At 42.5% G+C, this 21778-nt stretch overlaps 1 protein-coding gene across 1 annotated transcript in view; it reads right to left on the bottom strand.

Moving 5' to 3' along the window:
* Window positions 1-1295: 1295 nt before the first annotated feature.
* NPHP4 (nephrocystin 4) overlaps window positions 1296-21778 on the bottom strand; it is a 161947-nt gene continuing 141464 nt past the window's right edge. Inside the window, 11 exon segments of the mRNA XM_036747336.1 lie at window positions 1296-1368; window positions 1370-1395; window positions 1397-1434; window positions 3864-4014; window positions 11246-11425; window positions 12579-12750; window positions 14131-14155; window positions 14158-14218; window positions 14928-14959; window positions 14962-15012; window positions 16453-16609. Coding sequence (XP_036603231.1) covers window positions 1296-1368; window positions 1370-1395; window positions 1397-1434; window positions 3864-4014; window positions 11246-11425; window positions 12579-12750; window positions 14131-14155; window positions 14158-14218; window positions 14928-14959; window positions 14962-15012; window positions 16453-16609 — 966 coding nt within the window.

Genomic DNA, 21778 nt, shown 5'->3' with positions numbered 1-21778 from the left:
TTACTGAAAAAGGAGAGCACTCCAGCATCTCTGCCAAGAAAACCCCAAACAGTCACAGAGAGTTGGACACCATTGAAATGACTGAACAACAAACAAACAATAGGCAGAACTTGAACCCAGCTCTCTCACTCAACACTGTCTGTGCCCCAGGCAACTCCAAGACTCCAAGTTATAAGCAGCTGATGATCTGTATTGGTGGAGAGAGTTTCCTCACTGGGATTCCTAACCCTAATATACTCAATGATACTCAATGAAATCTCCCAAAAAATAATATTGATAATAAAATAACTCACTTTACATAATGCTTTAAGGGTTTTAAGTTCACATGACACTTCACATGCACTGTCTCATTTGACCTGCAAGATAATCTGGTCAGTAGTAGATACTATAAGCATGACTGTTCCCACTTTTCCGATAAGGAAAATATGACTCAGAGTGGTTAATAATTCAACCATGGCAAGCTTCAGAGTGGGATTTTGAACCCAGGGTCTCCTGGCTCTGAGCTTAGCACTCCTCAGACCAGTTGAGGCACTGTGCTGGCACTGATCTTTGGTGCATGCATTATTCTCCTTGAATTAATGAGGTGCCTATGAGATGTGCTACAGTCTCTTGAGTGTGGCTCACCAGTCTTTCCCTGAAAGAATAACTGTGATGGAGAAAGAACCTCATAACAACAATAGCCGAGGTCTGCTTGCTAATATTTGGAAACTGCTGAAAGGGGGAAAATAGGTAATTTTTTAAATAGCAATTTAAATGATAGAAACAGAGCAACAGTGGAAAACATCTGCGTATATAAATATGTAATGTATTTGTACAAAATCCAATACGGAAAACAAATGTTTCATAAAAATATTTTTTTAAAAAATCAGCAAAAGTCAAAAGCAAAACAATTTGGTAGAAAGTTATAATTTCCTGTCCACCCACGGGAACAGCAATATCCCAACGACATCATGGGAGTCTGGGTTACTGCTTAAGGACTGTGCTCGGGAATAAATCACGGTGATTTTGGCTGCGGCTTGATAGACTCAGGCACACCATAAATAAGGAGGGAGCACACGCTTTCAGTCCTCTGGTGAAGTGCAGGGGTGATATCAGTGGGTATATCTGTATCAAAGACAAACGGTGGGGGGAAATACCAAAGGAAGAAATCTATCCAGCAGCAAAATCCAAACCAACAATACTATTGCAGTAGTCAAGAGATAATGGGATTATGGCCCCATCAGAGGAATTCCATGAGACTAAGGTGTTGACAGACAGAGCCGAGAGCATGTGAGCCTGATCAAGGGCCTCCACCTTTATTGGTAGATGACCTTCACGCAAAACGTCTCCTCGTTTTTGTCTTCATGGTCATTGATGTAAATCAGAATTCCTCCTCCCTGTGCTGTTACTTGGAGCCAAACCGCAGGCCAATGGTATACGTCTCTCCAGCATCAACTGGAAAAGAGTGGTGACAGACAGATTTTTCAATCTTTTCCTTCTATAAGTTCCAGTGAAAAAGTGAAGGAGGTGTACAGGCCTTTTAAAAAACCCTGGTCACATTCCACACATTCTCCCTCCCACCCCCCACCCCCTTCCCCCATGGCCTCATCTGACAAAAGGGAAGTCCAAGTTGTCAGATAGTCTAGCAGTCCATTCTGAAAGCCTGAAGATTACAGCACACAAAGGGAAAGAAATAATAACCTCATGGTAATCAAGAGGCTGTCCTTCCTGACATGAATTGGGGGGCCCTCGAGTACCAACTTGCACGTGGTTCCACAATTTCCCAACTAAATAGAGTCCCTGGCCCAAAACATCTTCCAGTGGTTTCATATTTTGTACTGAAACAAGCTTAAATTAATTAATGAATTAAATCAAGGGCTCTCTGGGCCCTCCACACTCTGGCACCAGCCATCTTTCCAGTGCTGCTGGGGCATTGGACAGACCACTGGGCCTGGAGTCAGAACGGCCTGAGTTTGAATCTGGCCTCACGTCTGTACAAGTCCTGCGACCCTGGGCAAGTCACTTAACCTCTGCTAGCTTCAGTTTCCTCACCTGTGAAATGCGGGTGATAATAGCACCTACCTCTCCCAGGTGCTGTAAGGATCAAATGAGATCATATTTATAAAGCACCTACTATGTGCCCAGGCAACAGAGGCAATACTCTGTAGTGAAGAGGATGCTGGACCTGGATTCAGGAAGAGCTGGGTTCAAATCAGGCCTCAGTCAATGACTAGCTCGGTGACCCTGGGCAAGTGCTTTCCGACCTGCTGCAGAATGAGTGGGGGCAGGCTGGACTCAGTGGCTTCTAAGGTACCTATGATCCTCTGTTTGAACCCCCTCTTTCAGGCCCTTCCCTGCTTGGTACCTCCCATCTGTACTCACACCATATGATTCTGTAAAGGTATTTTGGGATCACCCCCTCCCTAGACTGTAAGCTCCATGAGGGCAAGGGGCCTAGCTCCTACAATGGTGTATCATGCCTAGTTCCTAATATCATACTCTACATATAGCCGAGGCTTATAAATGTCTCTGGCCAAGTTAGGGTGATCTCAGTGCATTATCTGTGCCAAGGACAAACCATCAGAGAAACACCATGAGAGGTTCACACTGAGAAGACTTGATGAATGTCTGTCAAATTAACCAAACCTACCCCCTGCAGCTCTACCTCTGTGTGACTCACTCTGTCCTCACAGCAAAGCTCAGGGTGGCTGGAGGCAATGTTTTCTCAGGGCAAGGCCCCACTACAAGGGGCTTGCTGATTCTGGGAACCTAGCAGAGCCCCAGGGCTCTCAATGCAGAAACCTTCCTTTCTCATGAAATCTTCCAAAGTTTCAAGTTAAAAAAAAACAACCCCCTCCCCTCAAAAAACAACCCTAGGCATTCACCTTCACTAGGGCACTCAATGAGACAGGTGAGGATCACTGGGGAGATGAAGCCTATTATAAGAGAAGTACAGTTTTCCACTCCACCCCCAACATCAAGTCCAGAGGTCTTCACCTCCTGTATGTCGTCTGCCCTCCCCTCATTTGGCAGTCTAAGGAAGCTCAGGGACAGCTCTCAGAAGCATGTTTGGTGCCTATGCTCCTCACTGGAGGAGACACTGCATTTCAGGCAGAGGTTAGTGAAAATAAAGATAAAACTATACACACATACATGCATGCACATATAGGTTTATATGCATGTTAATATAAACACATGTGTATATATAAACATGTGCTATGCGTACATATTCACACGGAGCACTGTGTGCATGTATACATGCCATGAACTTGAGGGTGTGTGTGTGTGTGTGTATTTGTATATATGCATGTATGTATATACAGTATACATACACATATATTACCACACCTATATACATACACATATAATCACACCTATACACACACGTATATAACCGCACATATACACACACATATATAACCATACCTATGTACATACACGTGCATATAGGAACCCCTGGTCTGGAAAATATGGGAGAATACCAATTATCCCAGAGTGTTAAGCCAAGTCACCAGATGTCATTTCTGGGCAATTTCTGACAAAGCCAATCAAGAAAACATCAAGAATGAAGAACTGAGGAGCTCCTGACAAGTTTAATTTCTCAGGGTAGGGGGGCAGTGTGGGGAGCTGGAGCTACAGAAGAGCTTTCTGGAAATAAAATCATATGTGCAGCACACATCTGGCCTCTCGGTGCAGCAGGTGGTACTTAATCTAAATTTGGGGAATGCACCTCCTTCTCAGAAAGGCTAGCCAGTATTAGAGTGAATTAGTCTTTCAATGCAATGCTTGCTAAGGTTTGAAGGGTTCCAAATAAGAGTAATAAGGCAGAAAATGCAGAAGAAAAGCACAGAAATGTCTTTGGTGGGAGCCGCTAAGAAGCACACTGCCTACCTCAAAGGCGTCTTCCTTGAACTGCAGCAGGTCCGGGTGGTTGGTGTGCAGATGGTACGCTCTTTTGGAAGGGTAGGGATTGGTGTAAGTGATCCTCTTGTTGGCACCTTTGCCACAACCGGCTGGTAACGTGATCTCAAAAGCCTACAGCAGCAGGGAAGGGAGGGAGGGAGGATGAAAAGACCGAGGCAGCACCACAGGACCAACCAATCAAGAAGCATTTATTAGGTGCCTACTATGTGACAGGCACAGTGCTAGGCACTGGAAGTACATTGGCCTCAAGGACTCCAACATTCAATCAGGGGAGAGGACATGTGCACATAAAGTAAATACAAGGTCATTTCAGAGGGGGCACTAGCAGCTAAGGGGAATCACACTTAAGAGATGGCACTTGAACTAGGGGGAAGGGGAGAGTGCATTCCAGGAATGGGGGACTGTACGCAAACACATGGAGGTGGATGGATTGCTGTGTGTGATCAGTGGTAAAAAGTCCAAGTTAGAGTGGACAAAAGAGTACATGAAAAAGCAACACATAATAAGCCTGGAAAGCCTGGCTACAGTTAGGCCAAGAGGGGCTTTAAATGCCAAACAGAGGTGTTTGTCTTTGATCCCAGAGACTACAAGGAGCTAACGGAACTTAGTGGGCAGGAAAGTGAGAAGAAAGGGAGCCTGCAAACTTTGGAAATTTAGCTTAACTCCAAGGTCACAATATGTAGAAGAATATGCAAACCCCACTAACATTTTTTTTAAATAATGCTTTTATAGTTACGGAAGACAGAATAATTCTGGAGAAATTATGCAAACCTTATGGAATAATGCAAAAAAATCCTGGAACTGAACAGTAAGAGGAAAAAAGACAGGTAGATATAAACAGATAATTGTATGTGTGCTTGTGATTCAGCTTTGATCTGTTCCTCCCTGTACTGAGTACGGCAAGAAGGTGCTAACTGCCAGTGAGAGCATCTGAGTAGATAGCAACATCCTCGCCAGAGAAAAGGGGACCAAGTCTGTCCTAAATGAACTGACGTTCACTTAAGAGTCATCAGGGAAGCTAACAAGTTTGCCACAGCATATGGCTTTGAAAAGAACTGTACAAAGGGCTAAAGGTCCGATAGTAACTTGCAACAAATGTGATATGGTTGTGTTTCTTCCAGAGTCAAGTAACAACCTCTGTATGAGCGAAGTGCAGCTCGTCTGCATCCTAGAGGAGAAGATGATGAGGCAGGAGGAACACATATAAGAGGAAGAATGAAGCATTCTTCCACAGTACGGAAAGAGGCTATAAAGAATGAAAAATATGTGAAAAGGCAAGAATTCACAGCTTATATAACACAGGGAAGTAAAGGAGAAGAAAGATCATTGACCTTTGGAGCTAATTAAAAGGTATGAAACTTTCTTTAGAAAAGGGAGCAGAACCAGCCCAGCAAGAAGCAGCATCATGTGCTCCAAGGGATGAAGATGTTATCAGGTGAGAGGACACCTGGTCATGATCCGAGGAAGAAGAAATGGGCAAAGTGACTAGTAAATAATCCCACAAGACTGTGAGCTCCATAAGCATCTGTTTACCTTAACATAAATTATAGAGGGGTTTACAATAAGTCTTACTAGGACATGTATCCAGGGTGTGAAAGAAAATCTAGTGAGTTATGTCATACCTGGTGACCACTACCAACTGCTGGTGAGTCACATGGGGCCAAGTGATACAGCCAGGAATAAACTAGAGAGAATGGCTAAGGAATGGGAAATCCTGGGCATAACAAACAAACAAGAACCTTAGAGGTACAAGCAGAATGATCATCACCACTACTGGATGAAGGCAGGGGATTTAGAAAAAAAGGGAAATTTAGGAGGTGAATAGCTCACTAAAATTATGATATTTGAGAAAAGGATTTAGATTCTGGACTACAGCTCAAAATATATGAATAATTGGTTCTCGGCCATGGAAAGAACACATCTGGACAAAGGATATATTACATATGTGTATGTGTGTGTACACACACGCACATAAGTATGTATGTGTGTATGTATGCATGTATATTCCTGACACCTGGAAAAATCAGATCAAGAGGGTTTTTTGATGAAAATTTTTTTAAAACTACCTGTTTATCTTTCTCACCTGGTATTCTAGAATTGTAGGTACAACATATGAAGAAGGGCAGAAGGAGAAAAGTAACTCAAAGATACCAGTACAGAAGACTCCAATAAACAAACAAACATGGCCTAGGTCATCTTTAACATGCAGATGAACAAGGTATGGAGAACAAATAGTGTGGCTAGAAATCCTAATGCACAGAGGTAAATATGATCCCCTAGGGTGAGGTATGTGTAAGGTAAATTGTAGCATGTCTGTAAATATTGTAGTTGGAGCTTTGAAGGAAATGAATTCTAAGAGGCCATGGTGGGGATGGAGCACATTACAGGTGTCAGGGACAGATGGGGCAAAGATGGGAGATGTGTGAGGGATAGCAAGAAGCATCAGCAACATGCTGGTTATTATTATTATATTACTGCCAGTTGGGCTGGACTTTAAAGTACAGTAATGTGTACTAAGAAGAGAGATGTGTACTAAGAGTGGAAAGGTAAGTTAGAGTGAGGTTGTGCCAGAGAAGTTTATATTTGGTTCTCCGGTAGCAGGAAATCACATGGGCGGGGCCATGGCTTTAGGAAGATTCCCATGGATGGCGGAAGGGAGGAACTGGAGAAGTAGCTACTGCAATGGTCCAGGCAAGGGGTGAAGAAGGCCTCAAGTTGGGCAGTGCTGACAACTTAGATGTGTGGGCTAAGAGTGAGGAGAAGAGTGGCACCAGGAGTGCCAATATGGGGGACTGAAAGGAAACAAGTAAACTCAGAAGAAGAGAGGGGTTGGGGAAAGAGAATGAGTTCTCCTGTGGGCACCTTGAGTTTGAGATGTTTATGGATTTCCAACATCCGACAGGCAGCTGGAGAGATGGAGCCAGAGATAGAGTCCAGGTGGCTATGGAGGCTGAGGGGTCATTTGCATAGAGATCATAATTAAAAACCTGAGAACTGATGAAAGGCCCAAGAGAGAGCATAGGGAGAGGACAGCACCCAAGAGTCTTGGGTCCACACACAGTCAGGGAATGGGATATGTTTGAAGATTGAGCGCAGAAGACAGTCAGATGGATAGGAGAAGCAACAAGATGGGTGCAATGGATAGACCACTGGATTGGGAGTTGGGAAGACCTGAGTTCAAACCCTGCCTCAGGTACAAGGTGTATGCCCCCGGATAAGTCACTTAACCAGTCTGCCTCAGTTTCCTCAATTGTAAAATGGAAATAATCACAACATCTATTTCACAGGTTCATGTGAGGATTAAATGAGATAATATATGCTAGAGTCTTGCAAACTTTAAGACATTACATAAGTGTTAATTTTAATTATTATTAAGAGAACTGTGAAAGAATAGTGTTGTGAAAATCCTCAAAGTAGTATCGAGGTCAGCAGTGTAAGTTGTTGCAGGGATGTAAAGAAAGTTGAGAATGAAGGAAAGCAGATGCAATTTGATCTCCGGAACAATTCTGGACCTCCGATTTGGAGAGGTCAGTTCCAGTTCAGTGATGAAGTCTGCAACTGGAATGCATGGGAAGTGAGAAGTGAGACACAGAAGTCAAGGCTGCATATGCAGGCAGATTTTTCTGGGAATTTGGCTAAGAAAGGGAGGAGAGAGAGAGAGAGGACAAAGGCTTGAAGAGACAGCAGGGTCTAGATAATATGTGCCTGAAAAAGGCAATCTACTAAGAATTCTTAACTGGTTAGGATGATGGCTCCAATCTAATAAGATGAAGCTTAATGAATAGAGATCAATATAAAATTCTACCCTTGGGTTCAAAAATCAATACCATGGGTAAGTGATGAGGGAAGTGTGACTAGACAAGTCACCAGGGAAACAATCTTGGTTCTTTAACAGAATTCGAGCTTAAGATGCCTTGAGGACGTGAGATGGCAGCCTTCATCCTCTCCCCATATCAGGTGACATCTGGCTGCCACCAGAAGGGGGAGAGCATAGAGCGAGCAGAGAACGGCCAGGGTGGTGAAGGTCCTCAAGATGACACCGTATGAAAATCACTGAAGGAAAGGGGTGGGGGGGCGGTTTAACCCAGAGAAGTGAAGACTTAGGAAGCTGTTTACAAGTGGTTGAAGGGCTGTCCTCTGGTGGTGGGATTAGATTTTCTCTGCTTGGCTCCAGGATATAGAACTAAAGACAGCTGGTACAGATAACGAGATAAATTTCCTGATAGCATGCACAGTCCCGAAGTAGAGAACGGTGTCCTGGAAAGCAGTGAAAACCCTTCTCCTCACAAGGCTTCTTCAAGCAGAGTCTGGCTATCAAAGAGGCTGGGGAGAGGGTTCTTGATAGTTACTCTGGAGGCTCTTCTAATTCTGAGATTCTGGGATTCTGTGCTTATTGTATCTAGCACAAATAGTCCCAGGTTAAAGACCAGGTGCACCATTATGAGATTTAAGAGGGCGCCATAAACACTGCCACTCAAACATTATACAAGGTGTTCGAAAATGACCACTGCGTCATTTCTGTGACAACGCAGAAACATTTAAGTTGGTGGGATCAGGTTTTCAGAACCTGTCCTGAATTACTGAGACAAACAACGATGCCATCAAGGCAGTCCAGGAGAACTCAGGCAATGTAGTCTTTAGAAGAGCATTTGCCACTAATGAGCTGAGTGATTTTCAGTGTGTCACCTAATCTCTCTTTAATTTAATTTCTTCACCCAGAAAGACAAAGGCATATTTTAGAAGTGATTCCTGTTATCACTGTTGCTGTTATTCTTGAGAGGCAATATGGCATAATGAGTAGAAAGGCAGCCTTACAGTCTGAAAAACCTGGGCTCCCAAACGTAGAGACACACAGTAGGGAGGAGACTTTGAGCAACTCATTGTGCTACTCAGTGCTCCGAGGCAGCTTTCTGAGACTATGAATTGCAGAGAAGATGCCACCTTCATCTTCATCTTTAGCTTCTTTATTTAGGAGTTCACTATATCAACAAAACACCAGCTGCTGCTCCCTATCCTGCCCCCATCATCATCATCATCATCATCATCATCATCATCATCATCATCATCACAATTATTATTATTACAATGAAGGGACTGGACTAGATTAGCATCACAGAATTTCCGAATCGGAAAGGACCTCAGACATGATCTAGCACCCCTAAAAACATACACTCTTCAATATCTCCAGCACATGGTCATTCAAAGGATCCCACTCTCTTCCAAGGCAGCCCATTTCACTTGGGTGTAGCTCTAATTGCTAGGAAGTTTTTTTCCCCTCCATAAACCATACATTTAGTTCTTGGTAATTTCTACTCATTACTTCTAGCTTTGGCTGATGGAGTCAAGCAGAATAAGCCCAAAGCTTCTTTCACAAGAAGGCCTTTTAACTACTTGAAGATTGTTGTCACATCCCCTTGGGGTCTTCCGTTCTCCAGGCTAAATATCCCCGGTTTGTTCACTGGGTCCCATGTGACCCAGACTCAAAGCTCTTCCTCCTCCTCTTTGCCCACCCCAGCTTGTCAATGACATTCCTAAAATGCAGCCCTCAGGCTTGAACCCAACAACCCAGACATGATCAGACTCCAGCAGAGTATGACGAGACTCCTATCTCCTTACTCCGGAATCTCTGCCTGTCTTAACAAAGCTCCAGATGACATAGCTATCTTGGAGACTGACACAGTGTTAGCTTAGACTGACTTTGTGGTCCGTGGAAACCGCTACATCTTCAGACAAACTGTTACCTGGTATAACAGCAAGCAAAGTGGGACTTTTTGCTCTTTCTTTGGAGTTCTAGTTCTTCTTAGCACTAAGGCAATCAAGGTCCTTCGATTGAGACTTGATTTTGTTTGAATCAAGAGTCTTTGATGACCTGCTTAAGTCACAAGAAAGCCTGAGTCACATGAGCCTGGGTCACAAGGGTTGTGCTGCCCTCTGATCCTGAGGAAGTGTATATATACTCTGAAGTTGGCATTTTACTTTGGGGCTCACTCATGGGAAGAACGTTCATGTGGTGTAGCCAGATGAGACTCTGGGTAGCTGTTAAGGAGCCCCCGGCTTTGAAAACCCAGATGTTGGTGCTTCTCTCTCTGGTAACTATGTATGTATGTAATGGTCAGACAGTTAGAAGCCCTGTCTGTTGATGTGTGTTCCTCTGCTTGTAATTTCTGTTTGTATTTTCTCTGAAGTTCAGGGTGCTGACTCTTCCCCCTGAACTAAGTAAATGATGTATCTGTTTGATTACAGTAAGATTATTGACTCCTTTTCAGTTACTTTCCTTTAGAAAGGCAGATCAAAGAACCTGTGCTAACAGCCCTCCTGTGTGCTGGTGTTATTGGTCTTACACCCCTACAGCAACTGAGTCACTGATAATGTTCTACAGCATAAGGCCCAGCAAGGTTTCCTGCATGTTCTTCTCAAAACCCCCTCCCAGCTTAATGCCAACGCATTCATGACTAATCTTTGAGGCTGTTCCAATTTCACCTAATTTGTATGATCATCTAGCCTTTGTATGATCATCCAGCTCTGAAACTCAGTGTTTCTAAGACCTTAACTTAGAAGCTCCAATATTCTCATGTTTAATCCTCCTTTGTTTACACGTCTGATCCAGAGAGGAAAAAAATTCAAATCAAAGAGCTTATCAGCTTTCCTTTCTAGGTAGCTAGTTGTATTTCCATTAGGATATCCCTAGCTCTAAAAGAGACTACACACATACATCTATCTATCTACACATTTTATATATATTATCCACACATTTTATATATTCAATTTTAGAAAAATATAACTTGTAAAAACATAAAGTTTATAAAAATACAATTTAAATTTTATAAAATATAATCTACATAGACTTTAAATATTATACTACATAATTTTAATAGTTTATATATAATTTTATAAAACATAATTTTATATATATGGAGAGAGAGAGAGAATATGTTCTCAGCACAGCCTCCATCTTACTCCCATAGAGAATGAGGCAGAAAACTATCAAAGGCAGACCATCACAGGCTACGAACATTCAACAAACGAATCTGAGCCTAGAGGTGATGTTCATTAAAAGTAATAATGACAGTGACAGTAAAAGTTCACAATACTTAAGGGTTACAAATTGCTTTATTCGCAGCACAAGTATTATCTTCATTTGCAGAAGGGGAAACTGAGGCACAGAGATATTAAACAGAGAATCAAGCCAGCAAGTCCAGCCCTGCTTGCTCTAAGATCAAGGCTCTTTTCTACTACACCTTGCTGCTTCTCTGCATCGCATCATGACTGAGTAATCATGTCACTCAAGATTTTGAGTATCAGACCCACCAAATCACACAAGTGGACATGGCCCATCACCTACCTTGGAAATGACAGGCTGTCGGCTGGATAGGCACACGAGCCAGGAGGACACCAACTGGTGGTAGTCAACATCCACCAGATTGAGATAAAGGAACCGACTGCCAGACCGCTGAGGCCTCACACCAACTTGTAGGTCATGCACGCCATTCCGTGAGAGCATGAAAACGCCATCAGGGTCCAGCTGTCCAATGCCAAAGCAAGTAGAAGCAGAAAGAGGGTGAGCTACTGAGTGCTGCTTGGGGTAAACAGAAAGTGAATCTTAAATACACTCTACTCCACCATTAAAAGGCCTGACTTGACTAAGGTCTGTCATCCCATTCCCTGGAACAAGATCACAGGTTCTATCTGCTGTTCAAGAGGAACCATTTGTCTTTGTTGGGAGGGAAACATCACAGTGAAAAACATCTTTTTCCTATCCTGGAATGGGTGGAAGTTGCAAAGTGGAAGATCTTTTGGAGAGAGGAAAATCAGAGCTGCCTCTGAGTGTGCAGGGTTCTCTCCCTTGAGGCTAGATGACTGACAGCCTGTCAGAGAATGCTGTCGAGGGGACTCCTGCTCATACAGAGGCTGGACTAGGCAACCTCTGAGGCTCTTCCAATTCTAGGATGCTGGGACCTTCCTTCTGGATAGCCCAAGGCAGAAAAAAAATCTGGAAAATTCTAGTCTTGTGGGTCAGTTTGGAATATCATCACCTGAGTACCTGCCAATCAATTTCTGCCTTGATGTTAAGAAAAATGAAGTGAAATGCCACCATCTAAGAAGTCAAAAGTCCCCTTCAGTAGAGGCAAAGCCATAAATATGTCATGGTAGCCTTCAGTTCATTCTTTCCTCCAAAGGTTTAACGAATCTTTAAGGGTCTGCTTCCCGAAGGGCAGAATTTAAACATTCCTTTTTATTTTAAAAATTAATACACTGGTAATGGCATTGATGTTTTCTTATTATGCACATGTGTAACTGGGACTAAATTAATTATAAAGCAATGATTAGTCTCCAGATCTCACTAATTCTAATAATTTGCCCTCTGGGTTTTTATCCCAACGAGCCTACATTTGACAAGTTTAATGAAAGGTAATTTCAATGAAGACTTTATGGTAATGAATAATCTAATTCCAAATGGGACTTACTTAATAAGTGGGTATGTTATTTACTTGAGCTCATCAGTAAAGTTTTCTTTAAAAACTAACCTGTCAACAGAATATGTCAGGTGAATTCTAACTATGAGATATTTCATTAATCTGTCCCACCCATCAAGACTTAATCAGTCAGCAGGCAGGACAACAGAAGAGGTTAAGGGAAGGCCAGAGGAGAACCTTAAGTCAGTCCAAAAGTCTTACCTTCAACTCATGGGGGTGGGAAGTGAATGCTTTTACTTTCCTAACAGTCTGTGTGCCGTGAAGAACAAGGGAAAGGCGGGTCAACTGACCAGTAACACAGTTGACATCCACCCGCTGGAGAGAGTGGAGGTAGATCTGCCATATTTGAATGGGGGTAGCCAGCCAGGAATCCCTAGGGCACAACACAAACACAAAAAAGGCTTAGACACGATCCCATGTCAATCAATCCATAGTAACATTCAAAGAAGATGAAGGATCTAGCTCACTTTCATTTAAATCATAGCATCATTTTACTTAGTTTCTCTTTCAATGAATACTGGAAATTCCTGTTTCTGGCTTTCAATACATCAGTAGCCACTAATAAAGACATGTGCTGGAAGGATGAATGAAGCTCCCTCTCTGGAGGTATTCAAAGATAAGAGAGATACTCCTTTATTTGAAATAATTTACATATTGTGCTGCTTGAAGGGAAGAGAAAAGGCACATTTCTTTGAGCAGTGGAGTAAATCTTAAAATAAAAAAACAGTAGAACATACCATAGCTAATGTCCCGTATCTTATGTACCAAAAATAAATCATGTCATCCAGCTTCCTATACCCCAACAGGTCTCTGTATGCCATCTTCTTGAGTGGTACCCCGAGCCACAGTGCTATTCCACTAAATCCTCAAGGGACCATTTCTTTGACAGATAAACAGATTGGAGGCCCTTTCCCTTGGCTTAGAATGGCTGGTTGTTTTTTTTTTTGTTTATTTTTGTTGTGTTTTTTTTTTTCAGCCCCTCAGTTTCTGTTCGAGATTGCAGGAGTTATGCCATCAAATGTACGAACTCAAATGAATCTTCCTGAGAAGTCTTGGAGTTTATTCTCTGACACCTGTTAAAGACTAACCTGAACCAAATTCAGACAAAAAGCCTGGGAAATATACTGTGGGAGGTTAGGTGAACACAATAGATTTCACCTAGAAAGCAAAGGGAAGGTTTAATGACGATCTTCAGGCCTATGAGGGTAATGACACAAAAGATCATTGCTGAGAATAGAATGAGCTTAAGCTGCTTTGTGAAAGGTTTAGTTTAGAGACCACAAAAGAAATGATGAGACAGCTCCTGAGGGCAGCACATGCATGCCAACTAAAATATAAGTTTAGAGGCCATACAATGTTTTCCTTCTCTTTTATTTCCTTTGTCAAGAACATTCAGCATAGTTCTATGCCCCTAGCAAGCATTCATTTGTCGAATGAACAAGTGAATGAAAAACCATCCCTCTCTGAAGCTCTTTAAAGATAAGAGACACTCATTTGACATGATTTATATGTGTTTGCTGAGAAGGTAAGGGAACAGACTAAATGACTTCTCAAGTATCTCTGTTAGACTGACAAGTCTGACTTTTAGGAATAGCATCTTAGTTAATAAGGTAAAGTGTAGGAATGGAGTAAAGATTAAGCCCTCACACCCAGAGTTTCAAAAAGAAATATATAAATCTGTTTTCTCTACCCCACACAGGCTCCTGTAGAGCTATGTTCCTAATCTCTACATTTTCTGAATTTCCTTACTTACGTATAAAGAGCAACAAAGAATTTTTGATCTGTGGGCTTGGACCTCCAGCTACTTTCAGAAACATGTCCTGTGGTTCCCCTGGGCCCTGAGAATAAACATCGGGCAGCATCATTAAAAGAGTTAACCTAGAGATCAAACCAGCTAATGAGGCCCTCAGGGCTTTGTTGGCTCTTCATCATACCACCCCCTCCTGCCCCAAAACAAATATAGGACTGGAGAACCCTCCTTCCCTCTTTTGACCTTCCCCCCTACCAAAATCCAAACTGTCAGTTTTTGGGTACTAGTTGGAGCTGTTATGATTTCATTGCAACAGAGGAAACTACCAATTTTATAATTCCATATTGGTTTCAGTAATTAGATTTTGCAAGAGTTCTATCAAGTTTCTAACCAGTCATAATACAATTATTGTACTGGCCCATTTGCACAATGGCAATTAACAAGTGCCTTAATTATCATTTACTTTGCTACATGTAATTTTTCTGTTTGTTTTTGTTTAAATTCAGGGAGATGATCTGGGAACCCAGCGGCTATCAAGAGTAATAAAACTCAGGCATGGAAGCTCTCACGAGGGCTACAAAATAACCCTCCAGAACCATGGACAGCAACCAGCTTAACCTAAAATGAAGATCTGGCCAGCGGATCAGGCGGGACATAGGACATGGGCTAATCTATTACTGGAGCAAAAGCCTGAGAGATGTGGAACCTAAACTCATGGGTAGCTGTAATAACCAAAATGGTGGTGTGCTCTTTGGCCTCCAGATCTCCAGATCTGCCTTCTTGCAGATGCACCTACCATTTTTTTTGGTTTCACAAATGACATTTGGGTCACGCAACGAACGTAGATTTGGGGCTCCTTACCAGGCATTCCTCCTACAGGGGCACCTAGGAAAGTGGAAAAGATTCAGAGATTGATACCTTTCCTCTTCAGGGACATAAACGGCTCCACTTCCCTCCCCACGTGAGAAATCACTTTTAATGTCTCGGACAGTCGTACACAAGTCCTACAGGCAGAATGGGACCTCCTTTACATGGCATCACTTAGGCAGAAGTGGGCAACTTCTCGGGAGAAGCAAACATGTAGTACTAGTTTCTTCATCCAGCTGGAGAGCTTCAGATACACAGGAATGAGGTTAATATTTCACTGAACATGTATGACAGCAAGATTAGATGGCAGACGTGAACAGCATCCTAACTTGCAGTCGAGACCTGAGTTCAAATCCTATGGTAGACACTTAGACACTAGCTCTGTGGTCCTGCGCAAGCCAGCCTCAGTTTCCTCACATATCAAAAGGAGATGATAATAGCATCTACTTCGCAGGGTTGTAGTGGAAGGTGGCACAAAGCACTCTGTAAACCTCAAAGGCGCAGCAGAAATGTTTGCTGTTATTAATGATAAACTAGTATATCATGTACATATTGACCTTTTAGTTCTAAGCTACTTGGGTTTTTAATGACTTTCATTCCTTAGGGACTCACCAAAGGTATTTTAAGATGAAAAACTGATCTTGAGAAGCAACATGCAAATATAAGAATAATAATCGTGCCCATTAGCACATGGGGATTCTGTGTTTTGAAAATGATTCTAGATCAGTCAGCATTTATTAAGCACCTACTATGTGCTAGACACCATGTGGATGGTGGGAATACAAATACAAGTATGAGCCAGCCTGTGCCCTCAAGGAGCTTACGTTCAAAGGAGCCTACAGATAAGTATACAAGCCACAAGCCTGGCTGCTGGGGAACAGGCATCCAGAAAGGCCTGCCTTAGAAGCAGTAGTTACATCATTAAGTGCAGACTACTTGGTTTTTGCTGTAACAGTTCTCCTCTGGTGCCACCTCATGCCACAGAGGGGATCTTGGACTATGCCAGTTTGGAGAGGATTCTGACAGAATGAAAAGACTTCAAAGGGCAGACACTAGGCCTGTTGTCTGAGGAACAGCGGCATTAAATTTGGAGGAGCTCTTTGCCACGTTGGCTGCAGGTGATGGATTTCTCAGCCACTCTACCGAGTCACAGAGTAGCTATTTGTGTCAGCAGAGGGGACACCCACAACGACCAAATCCAAAGTTCTCGGAGTATAAGGGTAAACATTCTACCTCATTTTGGGTTGGCAAAGAAAATTACAAGCAAATAGAAAGACGGGTAGAAGAAATGAGAGTGAAGCTATGTCATCATGAGTTATAAAGTTTGAAATGAAAATGTTGTGGACAAGAAAGTGACTTATGACCTGTAACAGATGTCATTTCAATAGGCTTGTTTGTAGCCATGGGGAAATCTAGGATAGAAAATGGTTGTTCCACCAGACCTGAATGAGGGCTTACCAGGCAAGGTGTGCCAAGGAGGGAGCCGGATGGACTTCTTCAGGAAGGAGAGCTCTGGGTGATAAAACCGAAACGTCTGATCAACTACGTGGGGTTGATATTCCACATTCACGCACAGGATGGCAATGGGTTTGCCACTGCTCACACTAAACGATACCTGGCACATAAAAGAACAACCCCCAGTATCAGAGAAGAGTAGGAATCACAGATTTCTGCTTACGCTTCCCATCATCATCATCATCTTCACAGCACCACTGCATTCTGAAGACCACAAAGCCATCTACAAACATTATCTCATTAGACATGTGCAGCCACTCTAGATGTTGCAAATTCTACTTTACAGATGAGAGAACTAAGGCTTAGAGAGGTTATAGAATTTGTTGGTGGTCAATGGCTAGTAAGGGCTGGAAACTGGATTCAGATCCAGGTGTTCCTGACTCAGTCCACTGCATGGTGCCTGTCCTTAGAGACTCTCTTATCCCTGTCACCCTCACCTTATAAAATAATGCATAGAGAGGTTAAGAGACCTACCCAAGGCCACACAATTGATCAGCATTTGTTAAATGCTTAATATGTACCAGGCACTATGCCAACTTATTGGCACACAAAACTATAAAGACACACAGGTCTCTGCCAGTAAATGATAAAGCCAGGATTTGAACTCAGGTTTCCTGGTCCCAACCCAGTGCCCTTTCTACTGTACCAACTGCATGCTGTCTGTCTCCCAAGAGCTGTCCTTTCCCATAAGAAAGTTTACTTCTAGTCATCTGATACAGCCTGGTCCGGAAATCTTGAAAAGCCTTGGTAAAATGACAAAGAGAAAAAACCTGATTGCCTAGTTAAGGGGTCTCAGGAAGCATCGGTGTTGTCCCATAAAAGCCAACTAAGGCCCAAGTTCCAGTCTAGATGTATCTTATAGTCAGAGAATCAAGAGGCCCTTGGAGATCACCCTGGTCCAATCCATACCTAATTGACAATGCCTTCGAACAACACCTTCCACATTGGCTATCCAGCCACTGCTTGATCTAAGAGGTCTAACCAATCAATAATCAACAGGTATTTTTTAAGCACCGCTCTGTGTCAGGCCCTGTGCTAAATGCTGGTGACATAACATATCCAGAATGAAACAATCCCTATTCACCGTGGGCATAATGACATTCCGGTGGGGGAGATATCCAGTCAGTTCAGAGTGTTCCAAATGCTTCCATGCATTATAAGCTATTAAAATGTTTTAATTGCTTGAAATGCATGCAGGTATTTGAAACATTCTCTATAAAATATAAAGTATAAAAGTAGAAAATAAAGTGAATAAATAAAAATACATACAGAGTAGTTAACTACAAAGTGGTTTGGGAGGAAGGGCCCTTGCAGTTGCGGGGGGGGGGGGGTGGTTAGGAAAGATAGGATATGAACACAAATTTCCTGACTCCAAGTCTAAATCTCTACCCCCGAGGCAGCCTATTCAAAATTGCATAGCTTGAATTGTTAGAAAGTTCTACCTTAAGTTGAGCTCCTAGGTCATGTTCTGTGGAAACTCATTAACTAAAAGGTTTTCAGAGAACTCAGTGCAGCAGAGATTTCTAGGGTGCTAAGTGGCTGAGATAATTCATTTCTCCTTGAGAGAAACTGGAAATGAGCTTCCAGGCTCCATCGACCTAATACCGATACGGTCATGGTAAGTCTCAGAAGGGTTAGTGAACATTTTTACAGGTCAGGAAATGGTTTTCAAAAAATCTATGAGCTACGCAGAATAATCTGTATAATTCCATATTTCCTTCATACTTCAATAGTACTTTAATTCTCCTTCAACAGAGGGAAAAAGAGATGGGGATCCCGTGGGGAGAGCAAAGGATGACAGACAGGCCCAGCCGGAGTGCTCAAGGGCTCCCTCATGCTGTCTCCTTCTGGTGAGAAGAGTCACACAGAGTGGGCAGGACCGGATGGGTTGTCCTTTGCCTTGTGTCGACGAGGTCATGCATCCAGCTGAGTTTCCACACTCCGAGGAGGAGCCAGGGGCACATCTCCTGCACTGAGGCTGTGCATCTGCCCCCAGCCAGGCTGGTCCTCTGACAGTTGGGAGGCTAATGCCCGGGCCTTTGGACTTCAGGAGGACCTGCCAGATCTTGACACACATCAGCATCGCCTTCAAGGACTGGGCTCACTCCCAGGACAGAGGGAAGCAGCACTGAAGGCTTCTGACCCAAAGTAGAAGAAAAAAGCACTCCTACATCAGGGGCTTAATTAAACTAACCAGAGTCAAGCTGTGCACGAGGAGAAAGCAGCTCCTCTGACCTGGGGCACAGGTGGGCCTCACTTTTCACCCAGTTGGGATTAAAGCCTGAGGAGAAGCCAACCTTAGCAGCTGTCTCTTGGCTAATGCCCACATCTCATTTCTTTCTCTACTTTGCGTTCAGAGTGATGAGGATGAGGATGTCTTTAGAAAGGAAGGACTTTGTGTTTTTCCAGGACAACTGCTGGTAAAAAAATATTCACTTCAGAAATCCCCATTAAAACATCAGAGCACCAAGTTTCTCCTTATGGTATCACGCCAGCAGGACTGTGAAGCAAGACCTCTTTACAAACATCATTTTTCCTTTGAGATAGCAATTAAGGATTTAAGTCTTACTGTCCAGAAGAGATAAAGCACAGAGAAAACATATTAATCCTACAAGATTCAGGAGCACTATGGAAGGAGTTATTGCATAACAAGTTTAAATATGTTTTAATGGCCTTCATGCTATGACAAAATTGTTCCTCAAGGACAGGGGCAACAGACTTCAGCGATACCTGACTTGAATACTCCAGAACTATGAGTTATTTCACCTCTAGAGAACTGTCTACTCCAAGGGCCTGCAAGACAGCACATGGCAGAATGAAGTGTCTGGCGGCTCCACAGGCTGCATCCCCTCCAGGAGCCTTGGGATGCTTCTGTGACCCCCACCCCCCCCCACCCTTTCTGTAACTTCTCCAGAAAAGTCTCCCCAACCTGCTGGAGGCCTTTCTCCGGTTCTTTTCCTATTTCGTGGAGAGCTGTGCAACTCTCAGTCTCTGTCCATTATTCTTTAATCTCACTTCATGACAGCCCTCATCTTCATCTGGCCAAAAATGATGCTTTTTATGCCACTTCTTATGAGAAATGCTGGAGTCCGACATGTTTTTCCATGGTCCTCTGGGTCACTGGCAATTTCAGTCCTTCTGAGTCAGCGCATTTCATCATTTACAAACAAATAGAACGACATCAGAGGAATTTTCATGTTAAAAAGATATGAGCATTTATGACATTGAAAAATTTGGGATTAATTCAAGTTCAGTTGCAATTTACAAAATTCCCAGTCTAATCTCCTCCTGCTTCAATTCCGGTCCAGCTTACTGGTCTACGGCAATGACTTTACCCTGCTGTGATCTGAGCGGCTGATTTCATCCACTTTGTTTTCACTGTGGATGGCTAATCAGTTCTCCTTCCAAGTGACAATGGATCATAGGAAAAGGACGGCTTTGTATTATTCTGAAGCTTGATGATGTCAGCACAATGTCACCTGTGCCAAGTATGTCCCTAGGATCCTCATCATGGATATTAGACTCTTCTATTTGAACTAGGCACAGAACGTCTTTCCCATAACAGTGAACACCTACCTTAGGCAAACATATATACATAAGTATAATATGTATATATACACAAGTATATACACATATATTTGTGTATATATTCATATAGTTGAATATATGTTTTATATTTAAATATATATTTATTGTTTTATATATAAAGTATGTATTTAATTATTTGTATATGTATTTTAGATTTTGCGTGCGTCTATATATGCATAACACACGTATATTTCTGTATATATTTGTAGAGATTACTGTCAATGATAGTCTGTCCGTTCCCTTCTCACACCTTCTTCAAGGAGGCCTTTAATGAATGTGCCAGTTATTCTTTGCAAAAAACTTTCATTGATATCTTTTGTTTTTACAAAAGATACCTTCACTTCTGAATATATTCCTCCCCTTGCCCCTCGCCCAGTGAGTCATCCTTTATGACAAATGACTTTTTTAAAAGAGCCAAAATAAAGCATTTCAGCATAACTGACCTAGCCTCTTCCATGAGTTTGACAATACATGTAATGTTTCCATAACAATAGTGCCCCCACTCTGTAAGAAGGGAGGAAGGTACATTTTTTCCTTTTCCAAAACCCAAATACTGTCATTATAAATGCAAATAGATTATTCTCATTGAAATTTTATAGGTATGGTTATAATTAAGCATGGAGATTATTTCTGCATCCTGATTCACCTTTCTTTGGCATTAGAAGGTCCATGGTTTTTTTTTTCCAAATATTTGTGATCCTCCCATTTTTAGCTATCTTAAGAATCAATGCCCCCCAAACTGGTGTCACCTCCAGCATGGACCTCGGCCTGGGATATATGTTCATAGTCCATCTGTTCTTCCATCTTGGTATTGCCATGATTATACATCTCATTTAGGAGGCTCTCCATATCTGCTTCTTCAGGCAGTATATATGAGACAACATCCTTAGACACTAAATGTGAGGTGATTCGTATCAGTGAAGGAGAAAAGAGTTTTTCATAAAACTCTTAACAGGTTCTTTTTCAATTTTTGTTCGGGTTTGCTGTCCCTCAGGGTTCATCCCTAATCCTGCAAGTTCTCATCAGCCTTGGAACTCCCTGTCATCACCACCCCATTCCTCTGATCAGAGGGTGAAATCATGAACTCCAAAATCTCTATTTAAGAATGGAGCTCAGTTTGGAACATCTCATTTCTTACCTGCCGGCTCTTCCTTGGGACTTCTCTAGCATTCCCCCATGTCAGGTGCCTTCCCCAGTCCTCCCCCACTTTTTGGCATCCTTTTGCCTTTCATATGTTGTCTTTGCCATTAGAATGCAAGCTCCCTGAAGGCAGGGACTATTTTTCTTATTTTTTATTCTTTTTGTATTCCCAGAATTTGGCACAGTATCTAGATTATTCCATAGTAGCACTTAAAGGTTTACTGACTGACTGACTAAATACTTTTCCAGATATCTGACTTAACTGGTATCTCCCTAACTTTTAGTAAATCTCTTTTTTCCCTCTACTGCTTCCCACTATTTTAGTGGGCAATACTGCTTAGAATCTTTCACCATCCTCTGCTATAAGATTTTACAAGCAAGTCTTTATTCTAGTTGCTGTATCTCTGTGTTTGGTGAGGAGATGAAGCGTCTGCCAGTGGAGATGGTTCTAGGATCATTGGTCTCTTCATTGTAGGAATGGTTTATATCCATTAAGCTCCCTCAGGAAAGGTTGATAATCTGTGTCAGTATCTACTGTTTT

The sequence above is a fragment of the Trichosurus vulpecula genome, chromosome 2 (genome assembly GCF_011100635.1).
Source record: "Trichosurus vulpecula isolate mTriVul1 chromosome 2, mTriVul1.pri, whole genome shotgun sequence".
NCBI lineage: Eukaryota > Metazoa > Chordata > Mammalia > Diprotodontia > Phalangeridae > Trichosurus > Trichosurus vulpecula.
This window is presented reverse-complemented; position numbering and strand designations above follow the sequence as displayed.